Raw genomic sequence first — 11,047 nt, 5'->3', positions numbered from 1 at the left:
TAAAAAATCAGGAAATAAATATAAATTATGCCTCTTTCATTCTAGAATCACAACAAATTATAAGACGAAAACATAAATGTTTAAACTAAATAGCTTGAATCTCATAACATTATAAATTTATATATATATTTAGTATTTTTATTATATTGACCTTTCAGCCATGCCTGACTAACAATACAAAAGTTACAATGATGCAGGACACGTGCTCTCATGTTATCTTATCCAATAATATAAAACTGACCTTATTGCTGTACAAAGTAACTTGTCTTGGCTGTGTTTTAGTAGAATAGCATTTTGTAAAATACAGTCACATTTCAATTATTATACATTATACATGTATATAGATTACTATTTATAAATAAGTTCTTAAACTTATTTTTCTTAAAACATAGAACTGTAAATAAAGAAATAAAGCAAACAATTAACTCTTCTAGTTATGACCTTTGTACTTGGTTGCTGCCTCTTTGTAAAATTTCGCACGTGGAGGATATGAAACAAAATTTATTTTAGGTTTTATATATACAGTTGAATAGCCAAAAAATCATAAATTACTACATTAATATCATAGAATTCCACTATAGTTTATCAAGCTTAGTAACTTAAGCTGTATTTCAGTCTAAAAAAATGTGAAATTTCAAGCAGACAAAAGACACAACCTACCTCCTTGAAATCTTGGTTCGAAAGAACGAGATGCCATCTTAACATTTTAAAATAGTAGAGAAAGCCACTAGAGGGACATTCTGAGCTTTTGATTGGATATTCGCATGCCATATATTGAAGTAAATATATATATATGGGACCATTTCCAAAATTGGAAAGAGGTGAATGGAGCCACTGTGTTTGATTCAGTACATGAGCGATATCTCGGCAAATAGAAAAGATACGAGGTTCTTATTTTATATTCTAGCTTGTCAATATCGGTAATTGGAGTTCCTAATTCATATAAAGCTATAGACTTAGTATTTTGACATCACAAAAATCTAATTTGAACCAGTGCTGTATTCAGCATACCACATGACACATAAAAATTGATGTTTAACTGTGTTTTTCTTATATTTACTTTTAAATTAAGAAGTTGAATAATGTATAATAGAAAAATTTCAATTATAAGCTACAGTTTGATACCAAATTTATTGACATAAATTCATGAAATAGTAGTTCAATAAAATTTTAAATGCAAATCAACAAACGTGATGACATGGCCTTTGAATGTGATCCGTCTGGAAAGGGTTAATTGGTCTAGCTTTGCAGAATTTTGTTCAAACATATGCTTTATACACCCCTCATAACACTCAAGAGTTGGTGTGTAAGAAATCACCAGCTTTATACAAGCTAATATATGTATAATTACAAACCTTCTTCAACACCCAGTTGGTAAGCCAAGTTTTGTAAAGCCTTGACTTTCTCTATCAGAGCTGCTGCAGTCAGACTTCCAAACCCTGGTAAGAAAGATAAATAACTAAATTACTGAAACTATTTAATAAAAATAAAACATTACTTTTTCCAATTTTATTTTGAACAAATCAGAGATGTAGGTTATCATCATGATAAAGACTGTAGTTTAAGTAATTATAATAGCTTAGGAACATAAGTTTGTATTATATACAGTTTCAACTTTGGCAGAAAAGTGTCCATTAAAAAAAGAGAGAGAGAGAGACTAAAAATACATAACTTTAAGTGACAAAAATACTTTGATAAAATTCTTTACTGCAATGAAAAAAAATATAAATAAAGCTATACAATTGCAACAATCTACAAATGAATACAGAGGGTTGAATATGTTACATTAAAATGATTTCCGAGCCTCACTGTTTTGTTACAATCCATGTCGCCACGACAGTGCATCCTGACAAAAGCCTCATGGCATAATTTCCATTGCAAATGGCTCTATGATAAGGCTGTAACATCCAAAGCACACAACTCCTCCCTGCTTGTTTTCCATAATCTATCATGTGTATGAAGATGATCACAGAGAAACCACCCATAGGTTCTGTGACTTGATAATATGTCTTGATATGGAATAGCATCAATACCTGTTTCATTTCTCAGCTGCTTAAGGTATGCAGCATACAACTGGAAGCCTTATCTTGATGAACTTGTACTCTGTTCACCTTGTTTTCAGACAGAGATTCTTCTTGATTATAGTACGAATTGTTGTTTGAAACACATGGATGGCTTTTGCCACTATGTTTTATGTTCATGGATTCTCACCTATTAAAAAAATCCCAACTTTGCTTACTATGGCATGATACAGTTTGTTGCAGGTCTTTCTGGATGGTTCTGGTGCCCCAAACCAATCCATATTCCTTTGTTTTCCAATGACATTAAGTACTAAGAATATCCCAAACTTTGGCACATACTTATGTATAAATATTTTGCATTAGAACAAAATGTTACACACCCTTCCCAAACCAATCAGTATTTGCCGGCATCACACTAACTATGAATAGCCAAATAATGTCAAAATGGAGTTTTGACACATTGATTCACCAGGACTTAATATCGGTTTTGGTTGTCATGTGACTTGCTAATTCAAATTATTTTTAATATAATGTACCCAACCCTGTATTTAATACATGTGTAAGGGCAAGCAATATAAGTACACATATAGCAAAATGCAATAGCTGGTGTTGTACACTAGAATATTTGGTCTCAAAAGTGACATTGTTTTAATAAAGACTGCATGTTATAATCCAACTGGCTTGATGAGCTCTGGTATCAGGTGAAAGGCCTTATTGGCACAGGAGTACAGCAAACAATGTATTTTAAAAATGCCTATTATACAGCCTTCTATACAGTGAATCTGTTAAGAATAATGTATATAAAATTATAACCAATGTTACTTTCATGTTAAATATCCACTGTTATTTAGAAGTGTAAATAAATCTTTTTATGAGTATTTTATTCTGATTTAATTTCTAGTTGTCAACAGGAATCAATCTCTGCAACCATCAAAAGGCTTGACAGAAACCATTGATCTACATACCTTGCATCATGTACACGTCTTCTTGATCTATGTCCTTCCATTCTGGTTGAGAGTTTTCTCCACTAACAGGCTAAAAAATGAATGTTCTTGTGCTACAAAACCTATCACTAATTTTCTATACTAGCAGGTTTATACTTCTCAACTCAAACAGCTATTACTAATCTTCTGTATTAACATGTAAATACTTATCAACTGAAACTCTAATCTTCACCAGGATGAGACCGAAGACAAAAATCTACAATCCTGTAGTTTTTACTCTATACTCAATTATACTTATGCTCTCTTTGAAAAAGAAGTCATTTCCATACATTAATTTAAAATATTTACACATTTCTTTTCTACCTATTTTAGTAATTTTCATTTCAGAAATGTTTTTTATAAATAAACACTATTTTGTACTTCAAGGAAGTGTAGGCTTAAACCAAAGAGCAGGCATATTTAGAAAGTTAACATTTTTCTTATCTGAAAATATATTTCCAATAGACACTCACCTCCACACTATCATGCCACTAGCCTTGAGGCAACTCCCATGTAATTTTAAATAAATTTTGTCACTGCATGATGATGTCAAAATGCAAAAAAACACCCTCCATCGATAGGAGGGTGACACATCTACATGTGCACTAACACCCCCTATACATTTACACTCATGAATCTTCATTCTTTGATGAGGCAAGTAAGAAAATTTGCACTGAAAGTAGGGAGGATGGGTGGGAATGTGTGTGAAGGTAAGTATCTGTAGGAAATACATTTTCAGGTAAGTAAGATGTTAACTTCCTAGACAATAACTTACCTCTCACACATCTCATCTCATCCAGGGTATACTCTTTGCCAAAACAGGAAAAGGGAAGAGGAACTGAAGCTGAGTACTTGCACACAAGTTGTCGTACAGCCAATATGTGTAGTGTGGTTGGGGCACATCCAGACCTCACCTTGTGTGCTCATCTCAACTCTACCATCAGACTCTATGGGAGTGACACCAGCTGTGAGAGGAGGACACATGTGTAAGTATCCATGTCCACCTCAACTCCACCATCAGACTTTAGGGAAGAGACTCCAGCTGTGGGAGGAGAGTACATTGTTATGGAATGTGGATACTTGTGTGAATATTATGAATTCTTCTCAAAGATGGTGGAAAGACTGAAGTAACACACCTGTGTAAGCCTAAAACCATCAGGAGATAAAGCAGCAAGATGTAGAGAAGGAGATAAATGTGTAGAAAGAGTACACATGCCTGCCTGGAGTAGTTTTTCCAAGGGTTGACAAAGAAGAGAGGTAAAAGAACAAAAAAATGACAAACTGAATGTGAAGAAAAGGGAAATAGTCTGCGAGGAATCAACAGACCCATCCAGTAAGGGAAGAAAGAAAGAGATTCATGGAAAAAGAGGGACCCCAGGACAGGGACAGAAAAAGGTGGGTATTTCTTAAGTGAGAGGTCTGTGATAAGGCATATTGAATAGTCCAACAGGACACAGAAGTCTAGCTAGTTGTACCTACCAAGTGAAACCCAAGAAAAAAGGATCAGTTTGGGAAGAGGGTGTAACAAGCATCTAGAGGGACAATGATAAACATAGGAGAGAAAGATGGTACAAAAGAAAGGAAGTCAATGACTGGAAATGTGGCCTGCACAAAACTGGGCAAAACTTCATTAAGGTCTCAGTCAGGCAAGGGAGTTGGAAGAGGAGGACTGACAAGAAAGAAGGAGTGTAACAAAATGGAGAGAACATGGGAATAAATACCACCAGCAAAGAAGTGGAAGGCCAGGTCTGGCTAAGAAAACAACAGCCAGAGCCTAAGGATGAGGAATACAGGACCGTAAGAGAGGAAGTCCAAAGTAAAGAAGGGTGGTAAAATCATCCAAGATAGACGTGTCCAATCAAGGGTAAATCCCACGGAAGATCTGGGGGTGTAGAGGCTATTCTGTTGATCTAATATGGATTGGCTGAGAGAGGTGGTCCACCACACAGATTGAAGCTCCCAGCAAAAGATGTGAATGGGCTCAAAAGTGCATGGTTAACACCCAAAACAAAAAGGCCCTGGAATAGGAGGCACATGGATGGTTGGAGAGAGTAAAAACCATGAAATAGGCTGAGTGAAATATGACCAAGTGAACCATCAGTAGAGGCAGGAATAGGAACATGCTCTATGAAGTGCAAAAAGTCAAGCACAAGGATATTGAATGATTGGAAGTCCTGTCCTCATAAAAAATGTCCTTCAATCAGAGAGATATGGTTTAAGAAGCAGAAAGGGAATGTAGGAAGTAATACACACAGGGTCCAGTCACTGTGACATTTCCTTGAGGAGAGGCCCACAAAAGAGGACAAAGGACCCTAGCATCCAGAAACCACAGCAGATATGAGGTCTAAGTGTGAACAATGTCCCACACTCAGAACTAAGTACAAGTCATTGTCATTTGAAAATTCATGATAAAAAATTAAAGATTTTGAAATAAAAGCTATAGAAAATGAAAATCAAAGTTTGTTAATGATGCAAAGCTCAATAACTTGAATATAGACAGGAAATTTAAAAATGTCTGTATAATACAATGCTGAGGAAATAATAAAAATTCAAAAGTGTAAATGCCTAGGAGTTAGTGTGCATAGAGGTGTGTTACCCTTCTACTGGTGGAGGGATTTTGTTGCATGATGAGCACATCATGCAGTGGAGCAATTCATGCAAAATCAAGTGGGAGTTGCCTCAAGAATAATGCCATGCAACTCTTTTTAGCAGTTGCACGGCAGAAAATATCTAATTTGTGTGAGAGGTGAGTAATCATCTCAGAATTTAACTACAATTTTATACTAATATATACTTTTTCTACATTGTGAATGGTTAAAACACAATATATTAATATTGCTTCAAATGAAAACTTTGGTCTCTGGTACACACTAAAACTTGTGGATTAACAAAAATTATACATTTCATGCTTTACACACAAAACAGTTTTCTTCTCTCACTTGGCACTTTGTAAGTACTAACTGTTATAATAAGTTTTCTTATTGCTAAGCTAGGAATTAGCTTTAAACCAAATATTACTTAATACACACGTTTTCTACATTTATATTTACACATCTGCCATTTATCTGAGAAATAGTGATGAAAGAATTGAAAATTTGAATAGATAAAGAACCAAACAGTGTTAGCTTTGAGACTAATCACTGTTGACATTGATTATTTTCACTTTATTTACCACATATCTTACACTTGCATCACTATCATCAGGTAATTAATACTCCATGATACTCACATGATTTAATTTGTGTATTACCATAAGCCATCTGGTCTCCAATTACACACAAAATTATATAGAAATAATCTTTTTCAGTAATTATGATCAATTACAAATGGTTATTTATAGCAAAGTTTAAAATACATACATTCACATACATTCAAGATAAATGCTACTTGGATAAAACTTCAACAATACACTTTCTAGGCAATATTTGACTGAGATCTGTATAAAACACACACATAAAAATATAATCTTAGGAACTGGGAACTTTATAACAACACTTTAGATATTGTTTAATGCCCTATATAGGGTAGTGTGGCATTATTAGTGCATCTTGAGAGATAAGAACAACTGCAATATTTTGAAGAACACCAGAAAGTGTACTACAGATAAAATTGATTTTCTCCAACTGCAATTGTATTTGAATCAGAAAATAAACTGGACACAATGCAGATAAAGTGAAAAACCATCTTTACTTTCAACAAAGATAACCAAATGAAAACGAAGGCACTGGACATTTAATGGTGCTTCCAGCTAGTAGAAAGGTTTGAATTTTTTCTTATTCGGAAGAGATTTTTTTCTAGACTGAGAGTGACATTATATTAAAAAATAATAGTCATCTATCTCAGTTTACATGTGCTACCTCATCAATGAATTGTTCCAAATGAAAGTGATGAAGACACAGTCTTTAGGCATTTCTAAGCTCAAACACAGCAGTGTCACTACAGACAGTAAATCAAAATAGGTAGACAGTAGATCAAAAATAGGTTTCCAGCAATACCACTCATCAGAAAGTCTAAAAATATCCAAGTGGAACACACACATTGACCACGTGTAACTATCACACAAAGTAAAGTCAGTACTTGACATGGTCAGTTTCCTATATGTGAAAGTCTGTATCCACTCTAAAAGTACACATATCTCAAACATTCCAGTAAATTAAGTAATTTACCTTTCTAATTTAAGACAGAAAGAAAATATACTTTTCCAAATACCACAGTGCACTTAGTGCATCATTCTAGTTCAACTTAGAAATACTTACTGAAGTTAGAGCTGCAAATTCTGAAACACCTGGAACTAAAAGTGGAAAAAATTATAAAAGTTTAGTAATTCTAATTATGCATATTATGACAATATTTTTCAGTAATAAAAAACGTAAATGAATGGTGCAATACAAAATAATTATAGTTAATAAAATTTACGAAAAACTTTTTGTCATAATTTCTATACATTACCTAAAAACATCATCTTGCATACGTTTTTTCTTCACCATCAGTAAAATCATTGCATATTTTCATATAGACCTATCACACTTAGGCCAGCAACTCTGGCTAATTTTCATTACTTTCTGGTCAACATTATCATTCAATATTCTTGAAGTATTTACATTTACGGTAATGTTTTTATTATTAATATTTTTTGCTCAGTATTGAACCAAAAATCTCCCCCACACCAGGTAAGTACCATACCAACTGAGTTTGAGGGTTAACTCCACTAGCTACCATTAGCGAGGCATTTTCTTTAGCAATTCAACCACTACCTTCCTCCCCTCAGATCAAGCTTATATCAAGGTCATGGGACGATCACTAATTTGGCATTAACTTTTCTGTTGTAATCCTATATTTGTATTTCTTCTCTCATGCCCAGTGAATGCTCTGACAACTGAGTTAGTTAACCCACTAGCAATTGCCATCCTGTAGTTTTTGAAAAGATAAGAGTGACTTGGGACTTCCTTATAGAGCTTGTTTGTTAGAGAAAAAGCCAGAGTTTGCTTTGGGATATTTGCAATATTACAGATATAAAGAAGCATGTTGGGAAAGAAAATGAAAGAAGTATGAAAAGATTGCAAATTATCTGGATGAGAATGCTGGATGGAAAGGTAGGTGAGAGAGATATATGTGCTTGATGAACTTTATCTAAGCTAGTTGGAAACTGTATTTGAGAAAACTGTTTGGCCATATAGGATTGTGTCATGGATTTCGATTGACATGAGATTAAGTTTTGGACAGTCACAGCCATCTTCTTGTGTTTTCTCTAAAGAATATGGAATGGAAAGGTTGAAAATATTAACTTGAATATTAGAAGAAATGGGTTTAAACTTTGATACCTAGATGCAAACTTGCTTTTTTTTAGAACATTTTTGGTAGTAGTTATAAACTTGTGCAATAGGTTGTCTGATGATATGGTATATGCAGTAGTTGTAATGATTTAAAAATTTTGTTTAACAGGTATATGAATTGTTACATTTAAAGTAAAAGACGAATAAAATTTAATATATATATATTTTTTTAAAAGAAGGTATCCTCAATGAGCTGAAAGATCTTCTGCTACTTTGTCTTTCTTATGTCTTATTTTCAAATTATGTAAACATGATAAAAAAAATTCTGCATCCTATGAACGTTACTTTTCGTGAAATACCCATATCCTAGAATAATTATTATCAAATGTTCGATATTAAACATGTACTATTTAAATACAATTATTAAAAATCAATCAAATATAACATATTAAAATGTTGCATTACAAAAACAATTTACCTCTCATAGCATTTTTTAAAGAATAAAACAAAGGAAAACATAAATTATTGGAATGTATAACACCCTTAAGAACATAATCTGAACAAAATGCATAAAATTAATATGATAAAAAACTAGTAAACTTGTACTGAGCACAAATAGAGAAATAGAACTGTTTATAAAAAACAATTTGTAGATATTATGATTTAAAAAGATCTCAAAAACTGTATGTGTACAAACTTTTTTAAATTTTAAATGTTTATTTTCTATCCCTAACATTCTTTTGCATATAATTTATTACATTCACAAAGCAGCCACTTACTTTGTTCTGGCCATAGTTCAGGTGATGATCGGTCAAGTTTTTCCTGACTTAACAGGGAAGGCTCCATATTCTCTAAGAAATAAAAAGGCTTGCTTATAAAACATAGCAGTTTAGCACTGCTTTCTTAATGATCTTGTTATTCTCAGAAAATACAATTAATTTAAAAGCATTTAACTTTAAGAGAAAGCTTGATAAGTATTTGAATAATAAAGGCTGGCTTTGAGTTTTGGTGTTTAGTTTAATTTAGTGGAAAGTATGGCCTAGATGGATCAAATGCTCCCTTGTTATCCTTTAATGTTATACGAGTTTCTAATAGTTATACAGTTTATTTATGACTTATTTATAATCAGTGGCTTTAAACAATCTTTTTTTTATTTGAATAATGCTTTTTATTGTTAGTCAACTGAAGCAAAATTAATCAATTTCTGTACAATTTCATTTCTAAGCTTCCTCATCTGTGGATTACTAATAATTAGTAATATTATTCTGACCAAAGGAAACTACCTTAGTACCTACAATATTAGAGATAAATATTAACCTGCAGTTAATATAGCTAATTTCCTATGTCACTTTAACTTAAAGTTTAACTATAAAACTCATAAAACAAAAACTTGTCATGATCAGCATGCACTAATTCATCGGTTAGATACCTTCACTGTTACTAAGTTCCAATATACTGAAGACAAATGTAGTGTAACGCTATGCCTACACTACAGTATGTTACTTCGTAACTAATAGTAATAGTGAGCAATTAGTAATAGCAGTACTAATACTCTACTAGCAGTACTAACAGTAACACCTACAAAAGTGCAACGTTCAAATCACAGTTGTCAGTACGGTTTAAAATAAATCTTTGGAATGTAACTTTATAACACTAACAGTTTTGAAATTTAAAAGTCACGGTTTTTCTGTTACCAAGTCTTTACTAATCAATGTTTAACAATATCATTACATTCTAATAGCACTCAATAAGAGTGTAGCAAATTTACCTCCGTTTATTGACGCCATCTTCATTATCTCAGAAAAAGCCATAAGATAATGTAATTATTATGCGCGTTCATTATTTTCTGGTACTATGTAATTTTTTAATCTAAATCTCACAAAGTGTATATCTACAATTATCTTGCCTATTTATTTTAGATTTAGAAATAAGTATTTACATTTTCTCCTTCTCTTTTATCGACCTACTATGATCCATCCGAAATTTTTATTGAGTCCACGCTTGCCCTGTATCACTGTATTATTGTTGTAACATTATTCTTTCGCTATATGGGTTCTTTTATATCATTTAATGAAAATAATTCGAAGCTTAATCCATGTAAAGAATACAAATTAGTGTATTTCTTCCTTAATGTTTTACAAGTTGTCTTCACTTATATATTATTGTAATTCGTAGGCCTTACTTTACAAAAGGCGTTTAAACTGAAATACCCCGTTAATTGTACTACGACTAACGTCAAAATAAATTTACTTGTACAATTTCACGCTAATCGAGAAAATGAATCACGCGATAACTGATACCGATCCAAACACTTCGCTAAAATCAAATACCTTACTGAACTAAAATGACTGAAAACAAGTGATTCAGTATGTCACTAATTCTCTGCTCATTTTCTAATTGATTGGGCCACTCGTATTTATATTTCATGTCTCACTTCTAAATATTCGTCTACATCACTAGGTTTTTAAGATATTGTTACGTATCTGCTCGTTTGTTAATTACCCGTAAAAATTCTTTCCGAAGAACTTCAGCGATACAAGTCCTTTTCTTAAATGAAACTAGTTTATTCTTTCTCAGTACAACTTTGCAATACACTTAATTTCCACAGTCACTTTTCCTTAAACACACGCTATAATTCACAACGATTCACGCACTTTACTTAAGGTCACTACCGTGCTTGACTCAATTATCTGTCTCCGTCTGTTTGCAATGATCTATTTCGTCACTTCATTGGCCGGCTTATATATACAAGAATATAGGGCACGTAGAG

At 32.8% G+C, this 11,047-nt stretch overlaps 1 protein-coding gene across 4 annotated transcripts in view; it reads right to left on the bottom strand.

Annotated features, from left to right (window-relative positions):
• The window catches only part of LOC106464824 (protein lin-52 homolog), a 12,437-nt gene extending 2,153 nt beyond the window's left edge, over positions 1-10,284 (bottom strand). The window contains exons 1-5 of one of the 4 annotated variants that reach the window (XM_022392619.1): positions 10,217-10,284; positions 9,057-9,128; positions 7,261-7,295; positions 2,987-3,056; positions 1,356-1,439 (exon numbers count right to left, since the gene is read on the bottom strand). In XM_022392619.1, the coding sequence (XP_022248327.1) occupies positions 1,356-1,439; positions 2,987-3,056; positions 7,261-7,295; positions 9,057-9,123 (256 nt within the window). In that variant the 5' untranslated portion in view covers positions 9,124-9,128; positions 10,217-10,284. Of the gene's footprint in view, positions 1-1,355; positions 1,440-2,986; positions 3,057-7,260; positions 7,296-9,056; positions 9,129-9,706; positions 10,151-10,216 lie in introns of those variants that run through there. The other 3 variants (XM_013924979.2, XM_022392618.1, XM_022392617.1) reach the window with 3 other exon arrangements.
• Positions 10,285-11,047: the final 763 nt, after the last annotated feature.

This window comes from Limulus polyphemus, unplaced genomic scaffold (assembly GCF_000517525.1).
Source record: "Limulus polyphemus unplaced genomic scaffold, Limulus_polyphemus-2.1.2 Scaffold1751, whole genome shotgun sequence".
NCBI lineage: Eukaryota > Metazoa > Arthropoda > Merostomata > Xiphosura > Limulidae > Limulus > Limulus polyphemus.
The sequence above is the reverse complement of the archived record's forward strand: the minus strand, read 5'-3'. Positions and strand labels throughout refer to the sequence as shown.